Here is a 23,723-nt window from a genome sequence, read left to right as displayed (position 1 = left end):
AGTATCCTTAATACAATCTTAAGGTCCTTGAAGGTAGATTGGTTATGGTCAGTTAAAAACATAATGACATCACCGGACATTTCTGAACCATGAAGCTGTAATTTAAATTTCAAGTTGTGCAGAACATTTAATAGATGTATATTGGTTAGTTACCTAATATCCTGCCCTCCACATATTACAAAAAAACATGAAGTCAAGTGGCCAACCCAGTGCTATGTTTTACTATACCATGCATGCATATTCCTTGCTTGGTAAATGTACTTTCTTAAATATTTTGAATTTCCTTTTTGGAGTTAGTGAAGCAATTTTTGTTAAATATTATAGCATTCACCATTTACATGGAGTTGGAATTGAATAATGCAATCTATAAAATATATACAAAATTGGATGGACTTATTTTTTTAACTATATTTTTTTATTTACTATCCAACCTTAGTGAGGTTGAGAACTGAGGGGAAATCTATATGATTACTTGTTTGTTTCTATCTATCATTTTATTAAAGGAGTAGGTTGTGTTTTTCCTCGATGTACATGTGAAAGCAATAACAAGAGCACATTAAAATGTCCACTGAAGCAAATCAATTGATTCAACAAGATGAAGGTTTGCTAATTATAGGATTACTGATCTCATCACATTGTAAGACAGGAAGACAATTTTAATACAGAACATCAATAAGCTTAGCAAAGCTTAGATTAGATGATTTATTGGTTATTGGAAAATTTTAGTTATAATGTGGATTATCTTTGTGGATAGTCTTCAATCTCCTTTGAAATCACAAACAAAAATACAGTAATTGCCTTTCTGAAAATATATTAAATATGACACAAAAATTTGAACCATTTCATTTCATCAGTATCAATACACTGTTGGGAAGATTGATGGATATATAGTACCTTATATACTCAAGTATAAGCCTAGTTTTTCAGCACAAAAAAATGTGCTGAAAAGCCAAACTCGGCTTATACTCGAGTAAAAAATATATAGGTTTTACCAGGTTTTTGTGGTAAAATTAGGGGCCTCGGCTTATACTTGGGTCGGCTTATACTCGAGTATATACGGTATATATTAAGTTTATGTAAAGAATATTGTGATTGCTACACAGGAAAATCCACAAAGTTAGTCATACAGCCTTTGCAGATGTAGGTAGAAATACTCTGCTGACTTTAGGTCCTGCACGGCTGTTCCCCAGCCCCTCATACCACATGGAATGGGGAAATGCTTACTCTGTAATCACAGTATTTGTTCCTATGTTATATAGACATACCACATGGAATGGGGAAATGCTTACTCTGTAATCACAGTGTTTGCCCCTATGTTATATAGAAATTTCAGTGGTGAGTGTGTCTGTGTATTTGGTGGTAAATATGTTCATGAGTGTGTACATGTATGTGGTGCATGTATAGTTCTGCATGTACTTGCGCCCTCTATACAAACATGAACACATGTTCAGTTTTCAATGGTTACCATCTTAGTTGAGTTCTCAATGGCCCCTGATGCCTTCCCAGTTTCTATGCTTACTTTGATTTGAATGGATATGTACCCCATCCCAAAACCTGCTCTCTCTCAGGTCACAGGTACCGGTGAGGTTACTTACGACAGCCAGTGTCATCCTGAGAGTGCAAATCAGTGCAGGCAGTGAAATATGTGTTTCAATATCTGTGTATGATTTAAGGAGCTTCCTGCCCACAGCTATCCCTGAAATTGAGCTAAGGTATCCACATCAGTAATACTACACTTGTTCTCCATAGCCCTGCTACATATGTCCACCTCAGCTCAGCTGGGTCTGTCTACCTGCTCCATATGTTCACCTCTGCTCTGCTTCCTGAAAGGCAAATGGAATATAATTTTAATCTATACATTTGAGTGACACCTCTAAGGTTTAAATCACTTATATAACAGCACATATTCAGCACAACTGATGGTAAAACTGATGCAAAATTGCTGATTTGAGGACACAAAACCGATGGGCCCAACAGTTTGGGCCCAAACAAACTAAAACTAAGCTCTTTTCACCATAGATCCTTTAATGTCTTACATTAATCATTGTACATAAATGTATTTATTAGTTGTATTAGTTAATTGTAGACTGTTAATTGTAGAGTTAATTGTAGATTGTTAGCTTGACATTTCTTACCTACTCACGGTTGCTGGAGATGCTTGTTCAAGATCTAAAACCTCAAAAATCATATTTTGCTGTGGACTCATTTGAATTATTTCTCCACTCATCAGGCAGAGCTAAGTGATTAAAAACGATTTAGATAAAGGTTATAAATCAGTTTTACATACATGGAAGAAGAGTGTTATATAGGCTTACAGTAGACTACAGCTCAAGTCCTTGGAAAATAGAAACAACTTAGCTACAACATAAAATGGCCAGTAAGCTGATCATTTTGAGCTTCCGATCTCAAGTGTTTCCTTCTCAGGGTTGGAAACTTGAAAGGGATACAGTAGGCACAAGAAACACTGCCTCACCAGGTTTGCACAATTATAGATACCTTTTTGTTATCGTCCAAAACAGTGTTCATGTTTTCAACCCACACAGCATCCACTGGTCCATCAAATATGCACCATTTTCTGCATTTTGTGTTACACGTCGCATGACTCCGAAACACACTAGCCAAAATGCCTAGAAAATAAGAAATAAAAAAGGTTTCATACTTTTCTACTCATTTTACTGCAAAGATATTCATTGCAGATATTTAATATTGGCTGGTATTGCATTCTTTAGTTAGTATGTATTTCTCTTTATTTCAAAATGTTTTCTGTCAATTTGCTGTGCATTATGCAAATATTTAGATTTGTTATACATTTTATAACCTCTTTATAAATGTTCAAAAACTATCATGAACAAAACATAAATCACACAAACCAAAAATGTCATCAGCCTGTACACATGTATCATTCATTTGGTAGGGAGAGGGTGCAAAATGGGGACAGCAGTGTAGCTTTGGCATCACACCAGAAGGAGTCCACAAAAGTTATGGGGGGAAAAAATTCTATTTGCAAAAAAAAAGGACCCAAATTATGCAGGTTAAACAAAGTATTTCAAAACTGATTGTGAGTTTGTGAAGATATCTGTAAAACTTTGTACAGGCAGTACAAACAAGGTTCTGTTTGTTATACTATTGAATTTATATGTAAGTCAGAACAGTAAAATTTGAAATTGTATCCCCAGTCAAATGTTTTTTGTCTGTTTTACAATAGGATTTTGAAAAATTTGGGTTGTCAATGGAATAAGGTTTAATAAACAATAAAGCTTTATCGCATACACAGTTGGTCATTGCAGCCTGGAGCTAAAGTACAGTAAATAACCAGAAGTAAGAGAGTTTCACCATAGGTCACAGTGGTCAAAGAGGTCCATTTGTAACTAGGAATGGTCCCTAAGTCTATGCTTTTAAAGGAAATCTACTACCAGGATAAAGTATTGTAAACCAAGAAAACTTGCATGCAACTGTGTGCCCCCTAACAGGATCCACTCTTCTTTTAACTTGTTGTGTCATTGTTAGAAAAAAAAAAAATATGCAAATGATCCTGAGGGGCTCTGGGTTCCATAGCTGTTTATTGAGCCTGCATAACTTTTAAATCCTTTTTTTGTAAAAACACAAGTGCATAGGAAGCTAAAAGAGCAGATCTTGCCAGAGGGGACACACACCTCCATGTAAATGTGTGTTCTTAACAATTCTTCATCCTTGTGGTAGTTTTCCTTTAAGTCAGGGACAGACTGTATTCTAATTAATGACAGATTATTCCAAAGATCAGGGGATTTGGGTATGGCGGGTTCGGCCGAACACCTGAATATTGTGGTTTGAGTCTGCTCATCACTAATTACAAGTAAGAATAAAATTCAGTAATAGCTCCTTTTTCTTATATGGCTTCAAGCAATAACAAACTTGATTTAACACTTGTGGTATTTGAATGTGTTAAGCTTTGTTTGTCCCTGTGTCTGCCTTTCCTCAATCTGGCACCAACCCTTTAAATGTTGCAACAAAACCCACCAACAGTTTTTAAAATGGGTTTACTTATTAACACCTATGATTGGTGGTGACACTAATCGTGAGTGTTATCCTTTTCATGCCACCAGCAAAACATCACAAACAGCAACAAGATGCTCAGAAAAGTAGTACAATGCATGCATCGCCAGCAATCACATGTCGCTGGTGGCTTTGTCCATGGCATGTAGGGGATCGATGCCAACACCTAAGGCATGTGTTACCGATAAGAATTCGGCTGAACGCTGAGCTCCGTGTTCATGTCCAGGGACCTAAACCTGCTATATTTGGCAAGGACCCGAATATTGTGGTTCAGGTCTGCTCATCACTAATTACAAGTAAGATTAAGATTATTATGACTAATACACATTAATTGCCCTTCAGTAAAAAATACTTTTCTTTATATGGCTTCAAGCAGTAACATACTTGATTTGATCCTTACCACCCCTGTGATATATTACTGTTAAACTTTGTTTTTCCTTGTGCCTGCCTTTTATAATTTTTTGTGAATTGTGTGGGTGGAATGTAGAGAGTTGCAGCATCTAGATCTCTGCCATGCTGCTTCTATGGAAAGGAGTTAAAAGAAAGTTTTATAGTAAAGAGAAATAGTAGCAAGAAGTGCTCCATGTGTGATTTTAAATAACTAGAGATAAGCAAATATATTAGTTGATTCAAAGGCCTGTAAGAATCTCGCTTAATCTTCGCTTAAAACAAATTTATTTAATTGTTGACTAGCTACTAATATCATTTATATCATAACTTAGGGAGTGGGATAGGTACAGGGAAATTAAAAACTTGTAAAAAAAATCCTGGACAATTACAGCAACACCTGTTCTGATCAAATAGATTCAGTCACCACCTCCTAGTCCCGCCCCCTGGTGAATACGCCTAACCGCTTACAGCTGAGTTTCTATTGCGTTTCTAACAATGCTGCATCTGTTGTAGCACTAGGAGCTGCTTACTTTATTAAGAAGTTTCTAGTGCCTTTTATATGGATGACAGGTCCTCTTTAAGTAGAGGATAGTACAGTCTTCTTTAATGCAGCCTAGTCTGATGGGAGCTCATGCAATGTTGAGATGTCTACTCCAGTAAAGAATTTTACTGTAAAGTCATTCTGAGGCAATATTCTAAGGGAATATTATGTCTGCAACATACATGTCATATCAATAACCCTTTTTAGAAATGAAATAGAAATGCATAAAAAACAAAATGAAGAACTGAAGATACAATAGTTATCTATAGATATTTGGTTTTTGTAGTACTAACTGATTTTTCTAACATGTAGCCCTGTCTCCTGACCAATCTTTTGGGGCACATGCATCATAAGTATGACTTTATCCACTAGTTTTTTTGGGACTTTTCATAGATTTCTGCTGGTCAGATGTATTTTAGTGGTTTTTCCTTATTGATACATATGAAGTTTGGTCTTTAGCGCATTTGCAACTTTTTAAAACAAAAGTCACAAAAAGTTTTCAAAAACCGCAATCAGTTTTAAGCCAATTTCCACACCTAATCAGGGGCAGCCGTAGATTTGTGCCAAAATTTGTCCCAAAAAAACTTTCACATCTGGATTCAGGTGATAACTCAGGGAACACTGCAGAAAGCTAGAAAATGGCGAACTTTAAAGGGAGACTGTCTTAGGCAAAAAAATAGTCAGCAATGAGAAAAAGCATGAAAAGTTTCAAAAATTAGAAAGAAAAAGGCAAGCCAAAAGTTTGATATGTGTTCCACATTGTGTCCTATGTGTATATTGCATTGGAAACTGTCATTAATACTTTTTTTCCTACTTTTGCCCTTCACACTTGACCTGTATTATGTAGTACTGGATAATCTTCATGTGCCAATTACATATTCTATTGAAAACTAGTATATGAAAACTATAATACTTTTTAACCTCAACTTGTCCTTCACACTTTAGTTCAAATTCCAGTTTCTATTTTTATTGTGCCCTAAAATAATACGAAATTGCATTTCTGGAGCTTAGTACTTTTCACAGAGACACTTAAATTTCATTATTTTTGACAGTAGAATTACAAAATCTCTGGAACAAAAATGTGCTCTTTTATTGCATCACTCTGGCCTGAAGCCTTCGAGTTTATCACAGGAGCAAGATATGCATTGCCTCTCTATGATAAGGGTTATCAGTTCCCTGCAAATATAAACAGATATGTCGCAGCCTGGCATCTGCCAGACACTCATGAATAGTGGAACAATTTACATTTAATTCTCTTTGTCTGTATTCTCCTATGCAAGCATATCAAAGAATGGATTGAGCAATTACTATTTGATATTTTGTATTATTCACAGTTAAAAACAATGCATGTAATAGGTGCTTTGTTTTAAAGGCATACAGACCCACATCACTGCACACATAAATAGAAAGGCCAAGTGATAAATCTTTTTGTGTGTGTTTACACTCCATGAAATGGAGATATGGCTTGACAGGTAAAAAAAAATAAAGTGGACCTGTCTTTCAGAGAGCCATAATAGTGTCTTACATTCATCACAATTACTGTAGATGCCTAATTGACTGTTAGACATGTAAAGTAAAATAGATCATTATCTCTTTTGCTACTCCTATAAATAACAAAGGAAACATCCATCTCTATGGCAAGGGTCTAAAAATATTCTTCAGTTTCAACTTGTTTATAATACTACTGATGTAATGCACAGAAAAAGGATATTCAAAGATAGTATTCACACCTGGTCTACCTCTACCAGAGATGAACAAATCACATAAGATTCGATTCACTGAAGCTTCTGTGAATTTTTCAGAAGATTGATTTCAAGACTGAATTGAATTGGTCCTATTCGATGTTTCTCCAATTGTACTTCTTAGTTTGTAAAACATCAGGCCGTTTGTTTACATCTGTGGGCAGGGAGGATGAACCCTTTCATTTTCAGCTTGATGCTTGAAAATAATGCTCATAGCATACTATAGCCCGGGAAAGAGCAGAAAGGGTTAACACTCACTACTCATAGTCGTGTAACAAGAGAGGAGAGGGGAGAGGGTCCTGTCTTCAGTCTGTTAGACAGATTAGCTTGACAACAAAGAAGTAACACTCTTACTAAGGGACACTTTGCAGTCTGTTTTTTCACAAATTAAGCAGAATATGAATAAAGTATATTTGAAAAAGCACTCCCATCACACACAATATTAAAAATGATCTCAAATGACAGTAGCTCTACAAAATGTCTGTTTTTAAAGCCTCTGTGTACGGAACTGTGCATATGATTTTTCTTCAGAGAAGTCATACTGGTAGAAGACTTATTTTCACCTATGTTATCACAAATTTGTCATTTTGTCGATAGAATGTTTCCAGATGTTAGCCACACAAGAAATGATTAGACTTTCCAGTGATCCGGTGGGAAAAAGCAGGGTTAGACAACAGACGTTTAATACCAGTGCATTTTGCTCAGCAGTGAAAAGTTGTGTTTTCATTATTAAGGGTTCCTTCCATTTTATGGGGGAATTTAACCTGAGAAATAAAATGGATGTTACTTTGAAAGGACAGATATAGAGCACAGTAGTTACACATAAATAGAATTAATGGATTGCTGTCTTGTTATTGGCACCATGTTCTGGATATGTCTTGAGACAAGCAGTTAAAGCAACCCATCACTTTATTCTGTACTAACAAAGTGAAGGATGGTCCCTTTAGCTTTTTTATCAGAGCTGCTAATGCAATCCTGACTATCACTATATCGCTGAAGTTTACTGGTAATCACATTTGGGTACGTCTTAATGCATTAAATGTACTATAACTTATTTTAATTACTATTGTCAGTCATGGTAGTCTGATGCTAGACATTGCAAACTAAATTATAATACAACCTTCTACTGTATGGTTATTACACTGAATGATCTATAGTATAAAGCTAGTTTTTATGCCTTTGATTAATAAACTTTTATATTTGTTAAGATGATATGCCTTTTATATTGTGAATCAGACTTTCTGGTTTAGAACTATATGCAAACTAAGAAATCACACAAATGATTACTAATTGGCTAAATTGGATTGCAATAATTCAACACACCTCCATAAATTTTTGATTAGTATTACGTTTTTTTTACCCAGCAGGTCGCTAAGTAACAGTTTTTATCTGATCATTTCTGCATTAAAAATACATTAAGCCTTTTTCTCCTGTGAAGCGAATGGCATAATTCTCAATAAGCTTCACTTTGCAAAAGAAATATTGATATATACCTATAATCTCTGGTCTCAAAATTGATAAAGCTTTATACAATCCAAATTAAAAGTCGCTGCAATATGTCTGGCAAATAATAATCAATTGTAACACACTAATGAATGCAATTATCAAGGTCCTCATCCAAATAACAGCTAATATTATCAGAATTTTACAGCGGAGCTGTGACTGTAGTGTACTAGAAATATATGTCCCACAACATACATCTAAAAGTATTTGATCATCATCACTAAACATTAAGAGATATCACAAGTAATACAGGGTGGCCTGGTCAGGAAGTATTGTAAGGCTCAAGATTCCTCTGTGTTCCTGTTTTCCTTTCACAATTTAGAGGATTTGGGGTAAATTATGTACAGTATATATGTATATAAGTGAGATTGTGAACTGCAATGTGATAGTTCCCTAAAAAACACAACAATATGACTATTGACTTTTATGAACAAGAAAAACCCTGATTGGGTTTTACCTTGTCAAAAAAGTATTATTCTACATTGTTAAGTGTATTAAAATCTGCTTTTAACCATATTTTATATTTGAGAAATGAAAAGAAGAAATAACGTAGATGACCCCTATTCAATTTCAGTTTCTTATCTTATGTTGTTACTTCCTGTATAAGGAGTAATATTGACATTAGATATTTATTTTCTAGGACCAATCATTGAATTTCTGATGGTTGGGTTTGGGTCTCCAGAGGTGAACAGCATTAGTAGAAAAACATTATAAAAGCACTATTAAAAGGCAATAGTACATGAATGAGATGTCACCACTATGTGAGCTACATGTAATGTGAGTCATTATATATATTAATCACACATACATAGTATGTATTCCTATGCTTAAAGGAGAATACAGTTTACATTTAACAATAATTCACTACATCTATCTTGTGCTGATGGTGAGTCACAAAATGCTTCTTCTCTTTTATCTTAAAAGAGTATTCCAGGAATAAGCAAAATTCAAGTGGTTCATTCAAATACATGCTAATTAGAGATGAGCGAACATGCTCGTCCGAGCTTGATGCTCGGTCGAGCATTAGCGTACTCGAAACTGCTCGTTGCTCGGACGAATACTTCGCCCGCTCGAGAAAATGGCAGCTCCCGCCGTTTTGCTTTTTGGCGGCCAGAAACAGAGCCAATCACAAGCCAGGAGACTCTGCACTCCACCCAGCATGACGTGGTACCCTTACACGTCGATAGCAGTGGTTGGCTGGCCAGATCAGGTGACCCTGGGATAGACTAGCCGCTGCCCGCGCTGCTCGGATCATTCTGTGTCTGGATGCCGCTAGGGAGAGAGCTGCTGCTGGTCAGGGAAAGCGTTAGGGTGTTCTATTAGCTTACTGTTAGGCAGGAGTGATTCTCCAAGAACCCAACAGCCCTTCTTAGGGCTACAATAACGTTCTACTTTTTTTTTTTTTTATTTGCATCTAGTACCATTTTGTGAGGAATTAGCAGGGGGACTTGCTACCGTTGTGTTTAGCTCTTAGTGGCACACATATCCACCTCAAACACCAAAGTGGGAAAATTTAGTAGGGGTTTGATTTCAATTAGGCACAGTCTGCCATTAACTTTTTTTTTTACGTTTATTTTGTTTAATAACTCAGTGTCATCTCATCTGGCATAGTAGTGTGCTTTGATACTTGGCTAGAAAATAGCCATAGGAGAATCCAAACAGCTTACTTACGCCTACAGTAGCGTTCTATATATTTGATTTCTGGTTGATCTGCTGGTGGCTGTACTTGCTGCAGTGCATGTACTAGGCAATTCTGAGCAATTTGTAGTGAGACTTGCGACCGCTGTGTTCTGCGCTTAGTGACGCACATATCCATAGCAAAGACCGAAGTGGGAAAATTTAGTAGGGGTTGGATTTCAATTAGGCACTAACTCAGTGTCATCTCATCTGGCATAGTAGTGTGCTTTGATACTTGGCTAGAAAATAGCCATAGGAGAATCCAAACAGCTTACTTACGCCTACAGTAGCGTTCTATATATTTGATTTCTGGTTGATCTGCTGGTGGCTGTACTTGCTGCAGTGCATGTACTAGCCAATTCTGAGCAATTTGTAGTGAGACTTGCGACCGCTGTGTTCTGCGCTTAGTGACGCACATATCCATAGCAAAGACCGGAGTGGGAAAATTTAGTAGGGGTTGGATTTCAATTAGGCACTAACTCAGTGTCATCTCATCTGGCATAGTAGTGTGCTTTGATACTTGGCTAGAAAATAGCCATAGGAGAATCCAAACAGCTTACTTACGCCTACAGTAGCGTTCTATATATTTGATTTCTGGTTGATCTGCTGGTGGCTGTACTTGCTGCAGTGCATGTACTAGCCAATTCTGAGCAATTTGTAGTGAGACTTGCGACCGCTGTGTTTTGCGCTTAGTGACGCACATATCCATAGCAAAGACCGAAGTGGGAAAATTTAGTAGGGGTTGGATTTCAATTAGGCACAGTCTGCCATTTGTCCTTTTTTATTTTACGTTTATTTTGTTTAATAACTCAGTGTCATCTCATCTGGCATAGTAGTGTGCTTTCATACTTGGCTAGAAAATAGCCATAGCAATAGGATAGCATCGTTTGGTTTTAAAAACTCAAAAACACAAAAAAAAACAAAAAAAACAAAAAAAAACAAAAAACACAAAAAAAAACAAAAAACACAAAAAAAAGTTAAAAAAAAATTAAAGTTATAACTCTCATTTTAAAAATGTTTAACCCGAGGGCTAGGGGTAGAGGACGAGGGCGGGGACGTGGGCGTCCAACTACTGCAGGGGTCAGAGGCCGTGGTCCTGGGCGGGGTGAGACACCACCTGCTTATGAGGGAGCAGGGGAACGCCGCAGAGCTACACTCCCTAGGTTCATGTCTGAAGTTACTGGGACTCGTGGTAGAGCACTGTTGAGGCCAGAACAGTGCGAACAGGTGATGTCGTGGATTGCTGACAATGCTTCGAGCAATTTGTCCACCAGTCAGTCTTCCACGCAGTCCACCCATGTCACCGAAATCGCCACTCCTCCAGCTCCTGCACCTCAGCCTCCTCCCCCCCAGTCTGCCCCCTCCCAGGAAAATTTGGCATTTGAACCGGCATACTCTGAGGAACTGTTTTCTGGACCCTTCCCACAGTCACAAACCACTTGTCCGGTTGCTGCTGAGCAATTTTCCGATGCCCAGGTTTTCCACCAGTCACAGTCTGTGGGTGATGATGACCTTCTTGACGTAGTGGAAGTGTGTAAAGAGGTGTCCGACGATGAGGAGACACGGTTGTCAGACAGTGGGGAAGTTGTTGTCAGGGCAGGAAGTCCGAGGGGGGAGCAGACTGAGGGATCGGAGGATGATGAGGTGACAGACCCAAGCTGGGTTGAGAGGCCGGGTGAACACAGTGCTTCTGAGACGGAGGAGAGTCCTCGACCAGAACAGGTTGGAAGAGGCAGTGGTGGGGCCAGACGGAGAGGCAGGGCCAGAGCTGGTGCATCAGCGCCAAATGTGTCAACTAGTGAAGCTCCCGTGGTGAGGGCTCTTGCGGCGAGGGCTAGATCTTCAGAAGTCTGGAGGTTCTTTAAGGAAACACCGGATGACCGACGGACTGTGGTGTGCAACATTTGCCAAACCAGGCTCAGCAGGGGTTCCACCACTACTAGCTTAACTACCACCAGTATGCGCAGGCATATGAATGCTAAACACCCCACTCAGTGGCAACAAGCCCGTTCACCTCCGGCCGTGCACACCACTGCTCCTTCCCCTGTGTCAGCTGATAGTCAGCCCCCTGCCCAGGACCCTGCCACAAAAACCCCATCGTCGCCTCTACGATCCTCCACAGCATCCACCAGCATTCAGCTCTCCATACCCCAGACGCTGGAGCGGAAACGCAAATATAGTGCAACCCACCCGCACGCCCAAGCCCTTAATGTGCACATCTCCAGATTGCTTAGCCTGGAGATGCTGCCCTATAGGCTAGTAGAGACCGAGGCCTTTCGCAACCTCATGGCGGCGGCCGCCCCTCGGTATTCGGTCCCCAGCCGCCACTACTTTTCCCGATGTGCCGTCCCAGCCCTGCACCAGCATGTGTCAGACAACATCACCCGTGCCCTGACCAACGCCGTTTCTGACAAGGTCCACCTGACCACGGACACGTGGACGAGTGCTGCCGGGCAGGGCCACTATATATCGCTGACGGCACATTGGGTTAACTTGGTGGAGGCTGGGACCGAGTCTGACCCTGGGGCTGGTCATATACTGCCGACGCCGAGGATTGCGGGGCCTACCTCGGTCCAGGTGTTTCAGGCCTACTATGCCTCCTCCTCCCACCCCTCCTCCACCTCCTCCTCCGAACTACCATCCGTGGGCACGGCGCCATCAGTCGGTAGCTCTAGGCACAGCAGCAGTGCCGTCGCTAAGCGACAGCAGGCGGTGCTCAAACTGCTGAGCCTAGGCGACAAAAGGCACACCGCCCAAGAGCTATTACAGGGCATCACGGCGCAGACTGATCTGTGGCTGGCACCGCTGAACCTGAAGCCAGGCACGGCCGTAACCTGGTGGCGGCTCTGCAACTCGGCAGACTGACACATGTGCCATGCCTGGCCCATGTGTTAAATCTGATAGTTCAGCGTTTCCTCAAGACATACCCCAATCTGTCTGATTTGCTCACGAAGGTGCGCCGCATCTGTGCGCATTTCAGGAAGTCCAGCCCAGATGCTGCCACTCTCAGGGCAGCGCAGCGCCGCCTCCAACTGCCCGCTCACCGACTGTTGTGCGACGTGCCCACGAGGTGGAATTCAACACTGACCATGTTATCCAGAGTTTACCAGCAGCGCAGATCGATTGTAGACTGCCAGATGTCAACTTCCACCAGAACTGGTAGTCAGGTCAGTCAGCTTCCTCAAGTCTACAATGAGGAGTGGACGTGGATGTCTGATATCTGTCAGGTGCTGAGTAACTTTGAGGAGTCAACACAGATAGTCAGTGGCGATGCCGCCATCATCAGCCTCACCATCCCGCTGCTTGGCCTGTTGAAAAACTCTCTGATCAGCATGAAGTCGGAAGCTTTGCGCTCGTCACAAGAGACGGGGGAAGAAGATTCCCTTGTTGATAGCCAAAGCACCCTCAGGTCTGTTTCTCAGCGCATATCGGAGGAGGTGGAGGTGGAGGAGGATGAGGAGGAAGAGGAGGAGAATGTTGGCGAGACACAAGAGGGGACCATTGTTGAGTCCTTCACTGTTCAGCGTGTATGGGCAGAAGAAGAGGAGTTGGAGGAGTTGGAGGAGGAGGAAATGGACAGTCAGGCCAGTGAGGGGAGTGAATTCTTACGCGTTGGTACTCTGGCGCATATGGCAGATTTCATGCTAGGCTGCCTATCCCGTGACCCTCGCGTTCAAAGAATTTATTCCAGCACCGATTACTGGGTGTTCACTCTCCTGGACCCACGGTACAAGCAAAATCTTTCCACTCTCATCCCTGCAGAGGAAAGGAGTGTGAGAATGCATGAATACCAGCAGGCCCTGGTGCACAAGCTGAAACAGTATTTCCCTTCTGACAGCGCTAGCGGCAGAGTGCGTAGTTCTGCGGGACAAGTAGCGAGGGAGAGTAGGCGAGCAGGCAGCTTGTCCAGCACTGGCAAGGGTACGCTTTACAAGGCTTTTGCCAGCTTTATGTCACCCCAGCAAGACACTGTCACCTGTCCCCAGTCTCGGCAGAGTAGGGCTGATCTTTACAGAAAGATGGTGAGGGAGTACGTAGCTGACCATACTATCGTCCTAAATGATCACACAGCTCCCTACAACTACTGGGTTTCAAAGCTGGACATGTGGCACGAACTGGCGCTGTACGCCTTGGAGGTTCTTGCCTGCCCTGCCGCTAGCGTCTTGTCCGAGCGGGTTTTCAGTGCAGCTGGTGGCATCATCACAGATAAGCGTACACGCCTGTCGACTGACAGCGCTGACAGGCTGACGCTTATTAAAATGAATAAAGGCTGGATTTCTCAGAATTTCCAATCTCCACCAGGTGAAGGAAGCTCAACCTGAATAATTGATCCACTCCTCCTCCTCCTCATTTTCCTCCTTCTCCTCCTCTTTGTACAGTAAAGCAGAGGAAACTGGCTATTTTTTGACAGGGCCCACTGGCTCTTGCTATAGTACTTTATGCATTTAATTTTTCTGGAGGGCCACCTACCCGGTCCTCTGTTTGAAACAATTTTTGTGAGTGCCACATACAGGCACTCAATCTATTCCATTTTTCTGGAGGGCCACCTACCCGGTCCTCTGTTTTAAAAAATTTTTGGGACTGCCACATACAGGCACTCAATCTATTCCATTTTACTGGAGGGACACCTACCTGCTCCTCTGGTTTGAAAAATTTTTGGGACTGCCACATACAGGCACTCAATCTATTCCATTTTTCTGGAGGGACACCTACCTGCTCCTCTGGTTTGAAAACTTTTTGGGACTGCCACATACAGGCACTCAATCTATTCCATTTTACTGGAGGGCCACCTACCTGCTCCTCTGGTTTGAAACATTTTTGGGACTGCCACATACAGGCACTCAATCTATTCCATTTTTCTGGAGGGACACCTACCTGCTCCTCTGGTTTGAAAACTTTTTGGGACTGCCACATACAGGCACTATCCAAATTAAATTGTCTCCATAGCAGCCTCCACACGTTGTCTCCATTGCTACCTCCAAAAGTCGTCCATATAGCTGCCTCCATACATCCTCCCCTTATCAAACGAGGTGTGTCAGGCAGAAATTTGGGTTGTTTTCATGGATTCCACATCAAAGTTGTTAACTTTGTCGCCACCCTGCTGTGTTATCCACAAAATATACTGGCAAACTTTTATGATTAACCGATATTATTTCAGCGCTTCTTGCGCAGCTGTTTACATTCCCCTCACCCGCCATATCCCAAACTTATAAGAACGCTACTACACTTGATCTTATACAAAAGGTTCTTAGAAGTGCTGTTTGGGGAGTAGCCTAGAGACAGGGGCTTGGATTGGCGAAAGCTCGCCTGGCTGCAGAGCGCCAGCTCCATCCCAAGATCCAACTAACATAGTTTTAACTGCAGCACCTTTAATCTACTACTAGTTCACTGCCTCCATAATAATAATAATAATAATCTTTATTTATATAGCGTCATCATATTCTGTAGCGCTTTACAAATCATAGGAAACAAATACAAATGTAATGTAACAGAGCACAACATTTGTATGGAACAACAGGAGTGAGGTCCCTGCTCGCCAGAGCTTACGGTTTATGAAGATGATGGGGTAACACGAGGTAAAAGAATATTTAATGGTCAAGCCATTCTTCTTAGGGAATAGAACAAAATATAATAAATGGAATTGCTGTCGCTTGAACCACTCAGCCGTCATCTTATATACCAGGTCCAGGGTGAATGGGACTGCAGAGAAGTCTGGTGCCTGTTGGTTGCTGGATAACAGATGGGAGGACGACACAGGACGGGTTAGTAGAAGAGTTAAAACCTCATGCAGTTAATGAGTGTTATAGGCTTGCCTAAAGAAATGGGTTTTAAGACCACGTTTGAAACTTTGGAGGTTAGGTATTAGTCTGATAGTCCGGGGCAGAGCATTCCATAGAATTGGTGCAGCTCTAGAGAAGTCTTGGAGACGCGAGTGGGAGGTCCGCACTAGGGTAGAGGTTAATCTAAGATCACTGGCGGATCTAAGAGCACGGGTTGGGCGATAGACTGAGATAAGAGAGGAGAGGTAGGGGGGTGCAGCATTATACAGAGCTTTATGGATGAGGGTTATTATTATTTTAAACTGTATTCGAAAGGAGACTGGCAGCCAGTGCAGCGACTGGCATGAACTGTAAGCATACATGGTCCCCTTATCAAACGAGCTGTGTCAGGCAGAATTTTGGGTTGTTTTCATGGCTTCCACAACAAACTTGTTAACTTTGTCGCCACCCTGCTGTGTAATCCACAAAGAATACTGGCAAACTTTTATCATTTACCGATATTATTTCAGCGCTTCTTGCGCAGCTGTTTACATTCCCCTCACCCGCCATATCCTAAACTTATAAGAACGCTACTACACTTGATCTTATACAAAAGGTTCTTAGAAGTGCTGTTTGGGGAGTAGCCTATAGACAGGGGCTTGGATTGGCGAAAGCTCGCCTGGCAGCGGAGCGCCAGCTCCATGCCAAGATCCAACTAACATAGTTTTAACTGCAGCACCTTTAATCTACTACTAGTTCACTGCCTCCATACATGGTCCCCTTATCAAACGAGCTGTGTCAGGCAGAATTTTGGGTTGTTTTCATGGCTTCCATGTTAACTTTGTCGCCACCCTGCTGTGTAATCCACAAAATATACTGGCAAACTTTTATCATGTACCGATATTATTTGAGCGCTTCTTGCTCACCTACTTTGGTTCCTCTCTGCCACCCATTGGTTTGAAGCCTGAGTCCATTTAGGGTATGTCGCCATGACACTCTCTAGCCTGCTGCCGCTGCCTCTGCATGCCGTCCCCTATAGTGTCAGGGTCAATTATTGGATGTTTTAGATGTTATCTAGCTTCATTCTGTCACTCTGTCATGGCCATGCTGTTGCCCATAATTTTGGCATAATGTTGCGATTATGCAGCCTCAGAGGCATCCATGCATGCTGCCCCTGCTGTTTCCTGTCCATTTCCGTGGTGTTTCCATCCTTTTCTGAGGTTCCCAGGTGTTTGGCCAAGCTTCCCTGTGCAGAGCCTTGGTCCCCTTGAAAAATGCTCGAGTCTCCCATTGACTTCAATGGGGTTCGTTATTCGAGACGAGCACTCGAGCATCGGGAAAAGTTCGTCTCGAATAACGAGTACCCGAGCATTTTAGTGTTCGCTCATCTCTAATGCTAATATGTAATTAGATGTTATTAGCAAATGCTGTGGACATAAACTATAATGAAGAATTAAAATTCTAATGGCCCTTTAATCAGTCTGTTGATTTTATACCTATGCACCTGCCTTGGAAGGTCATGTGATCATCACTATGTTTGTCTGTAGTAGGTTGCTTGCAGTGCATCACGTATGGCAAATGTGGTGAGACCCATCTCAGTGCGGCATTGTCCAGTGATGGCAGTCAGTCATCATTACTATGGTAAGAGAGCAAGACAGTAACAACTCTTCCTTCTTATGCTCTGCTCCTAGTGATGATCTGATGAACATACTGAGAACTGAAGATTCATGGGACTTGTAGTTTCGAGTGGTGACCATATTGGAGATTAATCCGCCTAATTTAGAAAGTCCATAAAATGTTGTGAATCACAAAAGCAAACTATTTAAGCTCCATTTTGTGATTAATGAGTTTTGTTGCATTCATTTATTTATAGCATGATGGGTTTTTGTAGCAGACATTCCTATTCTTGGAATACCCCTTTAAGCAGAATTCTAAGTACTTTCTCACCCAAGCACATTGCTTTGTTATGTCAGCTAAAATTTGGACCATCTTCTTATCCTAACCCTAAAAAAGGATTTTTCCCTGCACAGAAATTTTCAGCTGCCCAATGAACTATGGAAAAGAAATTCTTGAATTTTGCCCATCTGAAACTCTCTGCACAGTTGGACCACCAACCATACAGTGGTTGTGGAATTGCGAAACAGCTTCACTGCTATAAGTCAGAATCTATGAGAAAAATACAGTAACAGGTTCCATAAGGTTTTGTTCCAAGTTATCATATAGTAGCACTGCCTGAGTTGAACATTCAAGTAATTATATTAAATATAATGACTAAAATTTTTTGGTTTTAGTCGCTTATTTGACATTTCAGGCATTTGCCAGTAATGTGGACTAGAATCCGAGGGTAGAGATTTTAATAATAATGTAGCCTGATAAGTGGCACTCCTGCTCTTACAAATTTTGGTACATTGTCCAAAGGATGGAATAAAGAGCATGGCAAGGTAGGTAGCTAATCCACCTATCCTACAGACTGTACTTTGAAGCTAGCACATTATGCATGCTTATACAGTGGGATAGCTCTCTGTCATACGTTGTAAAGACGCATCAGAATCCCCTTTACATGTCCTTACAACATACGGTACAAAACATCATGTGAACCCAGCCTTAGGTATATACCTTTCCCAACCCTATCCCTACCATGACAATGGTCCAACACAACATTTTTGCTAATTAAAAGGAAGACATGTTTGTCTAACGGTGGTAAATTCCTTGAACATTTTACTGATAATTCCATTTCTTTTCAGTTTGCTTTACTACATTTTTCATCATCTTAACAGTTTAATAAATAGACTTTTTTCGTCTCATTTCTACAATAGAAGACAAGCCATGAAAACAATTAAAACAAAGTGGTTCTACCATCCATCATTGCTGCAGCAAATAATATATTGGTAGTCATATGAAGCCATTTAATTTACCACCAAACAATTACGTTCCCATCAAGATTATTGCTTGATGATAATGAAAACATTTCATTGAGGTTTCATTGAAGTTCACATCTTAGCACTGGAGATACAAAGGAGACAGTTTATAAGACTAGAAGCTGTCCAGGTGGTGTTGTAGTTATATGAAGGTTATTGTAGGTTTAAGTTTACATGAAGAGATGAGTTTCAAGGTTGTATTTGAAGATTGTTAATGTGGGGAACAGTCTAAGACCGGCCGTACATATGTAAAGTTTTTCATCCATATGCAGCACATATTTAACCCGTATTTATATTTATGAAATATGGGGGAGAAAATATTTTTAAAAGGAGCATATATGGTACAGTGTAAACAATGGCAATTTAAATGGTTAGACTTATTGTCCATTGAAATGAATGTGGCTGTATGTAACCCGGAAAAAAACAATACCGTATGGGTAGCATACGGCCATTTTTATACATTTGTGTGAATGTAGCCTTAGGTTTTGTGAGCAGATATGAGGTATTGTAAGGTATTGTGAGGTCTTTCAAATTGTGAAAGTTTAACAGGGTAAGTACAATACTCTAATTGGGTCACACATATCATATCTTCTCTGGTAAACTTTCTCTTCTGTCCATAAGAGCCAGAGGTCATGTTACCTGGGATGCCCAGTGTCCTGCAGTCTTCAGGCAGAACATGGGGCCATACACACATTAGTGTTTCCCCTACCTACCATGAAAACTACTCCCATGTCAGTGGCTGGAGGTGTGGGCAGATTCCCTAGGCATGTCCCTCCAACCTCTGATGTGGGATTGGTGTTCCCAAATGGGGTGTGCATTCAGTAATGAGTGCATGGTTCCCTGACAAAACAGAAAGTCCTGCGCTGATGGCTCACTTGACCTGCAGCTACTATAGAGCTATTAACTTGCAGCTACTAGGAGCAACCATATAAGGGTCTTTTATTTATCCTGGAAAGCTTTTTTATTAGTCTCCGCTTTAATATTAAGTGGAAACAAAATTCTAAATGCTGTGAAATTAGAGAAAAAACACATGTGTGCCGTTTTCTTGTTGGCTTGGATTTCACGGCTTTCACTGTGCAAACAAAATGACATGTCTACTTTATTCTTTGGGTTTTAGGTTCTTTGGGTTGTATAGGTTTTATAGGTTGTATAGGTTTTATTATTGTAGCAGGAGAGAAAAAACACTTGGTAGTGTGGGGATCCAGCATGCGTTGAAAGTAGAAAAATTGTTTAAAACATATTCCAAACTTTAATCTTCATCTTAAAAAATATACATCATGAAAAAGCATGGACATAGAAAAACAACCAAGGAACATGAGACAAAAAAATCATGCAACATGTAAAAGTCTGAAACGCGTCACCGCTGTCCTTTTTTCTTTTAATTTTTTGTCTCATGTTCCTTGGTTGTTTTTCTATGTCCATGCTTTTTCATGATATATATTTTTTAAGATGAAGATTAAAGTTTGGAATATGTTTGGAAACGTTTCGGACTTTTACATGTTAGTCCTTAGTCATACCTGACTAAGGACTAACATGTAAAAGTCCAAAACGTGTCACTGCTGTCCTTTTTTCTTTTGATTTTTTGTCTTGTGTTCCTTGGTTGTTTTTCTATGTCCATGCTTTTTCATGATGTATATTTTTTAAGATGAAGATTAAAGGTTGGAATATGTTTTAAACTATTTTTCTACTTTCAATGCATGCTGGCTCCCCACACTACCAAGTGTTTTTTCTCTCCTGCTAAAAGCATTCATTCCTTTGGATTTCCAGACCAAAGCTTTGGGGAACTACGTGCAGCCGACCATTTGCATCACCGAGAATAACGCTGTCTTCCTAGGTTGAGCCGTTAACATACACATTTTTCTTTTTCTTGCATACTGTTAATAGGTTTTATAATGTTTTCATACACTTACAAGAATTAAAACCTCATTATTTTGTCATCTTCTGGCGCTAATAACTTTTTCTTACTTTAGTGTACAGAGCTGTGGGTGGTGTCATTTTTGCAAATTTTGATTTTCAATGCTTCTATTTATTGGATTGTTCACCCTTTTAAGCACTTTTTATTGAATTTAGAATTTTTTTCAAAATGGCAAAAAAGTGCCTTTTTCGAATTTGGGTGCTATTTTCTGTTACGGGGCTAAACACAGTGAAAAACCATTATTTTAGTTTGATAGATCTTTCATTTTACGCCTCATACTACAGTATGGCAGTACATGGGGATTTTCCACCTCATTTTTTACAATGTGCGAATCGCACATTGTAATGAATAGGTTAAAACGAGACAGCCTCGGGTCTTATGAAGATCAGTAGATACAATAGTGCTCTATGTCACCTAAATGGTTCTTAGTTTTGGTTTTCACATTATTGACTGCAGATATCACACTCTTTGAAATACTAAAAGGTTTGAGGTAATCCCCATACACATTTTAATTATTTTTCATTTACAGTTTTAAATAATATTATAGAGTAAACATATTTTACTGTGAGTGTATCTATAAAGCAGCTTGTTCTGTTACATAAAGTATTAGAGATACACATGAAGTGAAACAATAAATTTTGTCAGGCAGGACTTGTAGAGTCTCATTTAGCATCAGATTGAATCTTGGAATAATTCCAAGTATACAGGCCTAGAGCTTCATCTGAAAATACTGAAATTAAGGCATGAAATTGCTTGATAATTTTTAAGCACATTCTTCCTGCCTAGAGTGAAGGTCAAAACAGTAGGATGCAATATGTAGAATATTTCTGTCTTTTACATCACATTTAAGTACCATATCATAAAAATGTAAAAAATTAGTATCTTCCAGCATTTGAAAAATATTTAAAAAGTAGACACTTCTTTTATTTAGACATATTCAAATTGGTAGACGCCCAAAAAGGCATAAAAGTAGGCAAACCCATGCGTTTCGAGCATTTACATTCTGCTTATAGTCATGGTTGAATGTAAATGATCAAAGCCCGCAGGTCCTACATTTTGCCTATATGGATGTGTACCAATTTTAATAAATAAAGGAAGTTTCTAGGAAGGAAGGGTTTTTTTAGTGCTGGAAGATACTACTATAAGTCATAGGTGAGATGACTATTCAAAGCTTTATTATTTGTATCATAAAAATGTATTTACCCCATATCCATTTCCAGACATTTTGTAATATAACACATAAAAGTCTAAAAAAAGCATACACTTTATTTCTCTCATTCCAAAAATGTATTGTTTAGCATACACTATAAAAGGAAATCTCGATTGAATTTCGTTCATCAAATTAAGTGATATCTTAAAGTAAATCTACCATACAAATGCAGCATGGATATGTTATCCATGACTGCCATCCTTCTAAAATCAACTTTTAAAACCTAAAAAGATTAAGAAGATTGCCTCCATCACAGTGTCTGGTCTATGAATAGGGGCCCCTGGTTTATTATGCTTTATTTTGATGGTAGATTTTAATGACAAGGGGGGAGATTTATCATGATGGAGGCCATGCCCCTCTTGTTGAGCCAGATACATCAAGAGGCTTAGGCGTGGAGGTGGTGTAGTTGTTATTGTACTTTGCAAGAGTTTGTGATTATTTCACTAAAATGAAACAGTGAGAGATCTCCCTCATGGTGTGAATCAATTCTTTTTTTATCAGATTTATCTTTTTCTTTAATTAAGGTTAAACCTACTTAGCAATGATAATTTATAACATTTTTCAAGTTCAAGATTTGGTTGTAGATACAGAGATCTCTGGGGCAGATATGTATAATTACACATACAGTAGTATATGCACATCAATGGAATAAGTAAATTGCATAGCTGACCTAATTGAGTCAGTCTAATATGTCTTTGCTGGAAAAAAAGGTATAAAAATTGAAGTACCAATATGAACCTGTTTCAGTGTTTAATAAATGCTAGGAAGAATTGTAATAACAAATTCAATTTCATGACTAGTGTGGACCTACCATCAATCCACTCATGTGAAACTGGATCAAAACTGCCATACATCTGTGCAATGGTAATGGCCTTTGGATTTATGAAAATATAATCTACTCCATGTTCATCCATTAGTCCCTTTGTTTCCAAGTCTTTTAGAACTTCAACAAGAACTTTAAGTGCAGAAGTTTTTCCACCGAATGGGCTTCCAATCAACATAAACCCATGGCGTACCAACATCATTTCATATATCTGTAAAAAAAAATGAGAAATTTTTATACCTTTTCATATGAATAACAGTAAATAAACTGTAGGGGTTTGGGTTCTGCAAAGAATATAAAACTGCTGAAAATAAGTAATCTAATAAATTGTCAAATAGTTTTCTTTACTCTTATTGTGCCCTAAAGAACGTCTCCACCAACTTCAAACCTATGAATCCATCGATAGATGGCACTCCACTGATTTTAGCACAGCTGGAATTTCCTCTTTAGCCTGAGCAATCATTTTCACATACTATGGCACCCAGAATACTAATCTACTGTTCGATTAATGATCCTTGATTGGATTGGACAATTTGGGTCTGCTCACATAACGGAAGAGAGTTTGATTAGAGAAAGCTGTCATAAAATTTATGGAAATGAATGCTTAGGAGCAGAAGTGATAAAGGTTCTCTTTAACATTAATCACAAATGTGACTTCCTACAACCTTATTACATCACTGGTTTACAAGTGGAGCTGATGGCAAATACAGCACATATCAGCAGTCTATTGCAGCTTACACTCCGAAATGACTGAGAACCGCAAAAACTTTGATTGTGGGCGTTGTGATATTGAATGACCGAAATACAATAGCAGCTTCTGCTTTCTTTTCCCTATGATCGAACCTCCACACCTCTTCCAGGGGTTTCAATCATCATTATGGAAGTCCTTTGGTCCAGTCAAGGACCCCAGGGCTGTCCAATGTACCTGCCGGCTAGATCCTGGCAGCAGACAGCTCAGATGTGAGCATATGATAGCTACTTTGCACTGCAAAACCTCCGTATTATAGTGTATTATCTTGAGCAGATAATTAGAAAATTGCTTGTTTTTGTACAATTGTGGAACAATTTAAAAATGTTTTCAAATTAAATGTCCTCAATTAAATGTTCCACTGCTCTGATTTCTCAGGAGCTCCGCAATATTTGGCAAGCACATGAAAACTATCCTAGCTAAATTTTCCTCCCAAAAGCAAAGTGGCACTCTAACCCTTTACAG

At 39.8% G+C, this 23,723-nt stretch overlaps 1 protein-coding gene across 3 annotated transcripts in view; it reads right to left on the bottom strand.

The window, feature by feature from the left end:
• The window catches only part of LOC140126705 (dynein axonemal heavy chain 3-like), an 883,215-nt gene that overhangs the window by 442,795 nt on the left and 416,697 nt on the right, over positions 1-23,723 (bottom strand). For all 3 annotated transcript variants that reach the window (XM_072146467.1, XM_072146468.1, XM_072146466.1), the window contains exons 34-36: positions 22,499-22,721; positions 2,497-2,627; positions 2,136-2,236 (exon numbers count right to left, since the gene is read on the bottom strand). In XM_072146467.1, the coding sequence (XP_072002568.1) occupies positions 2,136-2,236; positions 2,497-2,627; positions 22,499-22,721 (455 nt within the window). The remainder of the gene's footprint in view (positions 1-2,135; positions 2,237-2,496; positions 2,628-22,498; positions 22,722-23,723) is intronic.

The sequence above is a fragment of the Engystomops pustulosus genome, chromosome 4 (genome assembly GCF_040894005.1).
Source record: "Engystomops pustulosus chromosome 4, aEngPut4.maternal, whole genome shotgun sequence".
Classification (NCBI taxonomy): domain Eukaryota; kingdom Metazoa; phylum Chordata; class Amphibia; order Anura; family Leptodactylidae; genus Engystomops; species Engystomops pustulosus.
The sequence above is the reverse complement of the archived record's forward strand: the minus strand, read 5'-3'. Positions and strand labels throughout refer to the sequence as shown.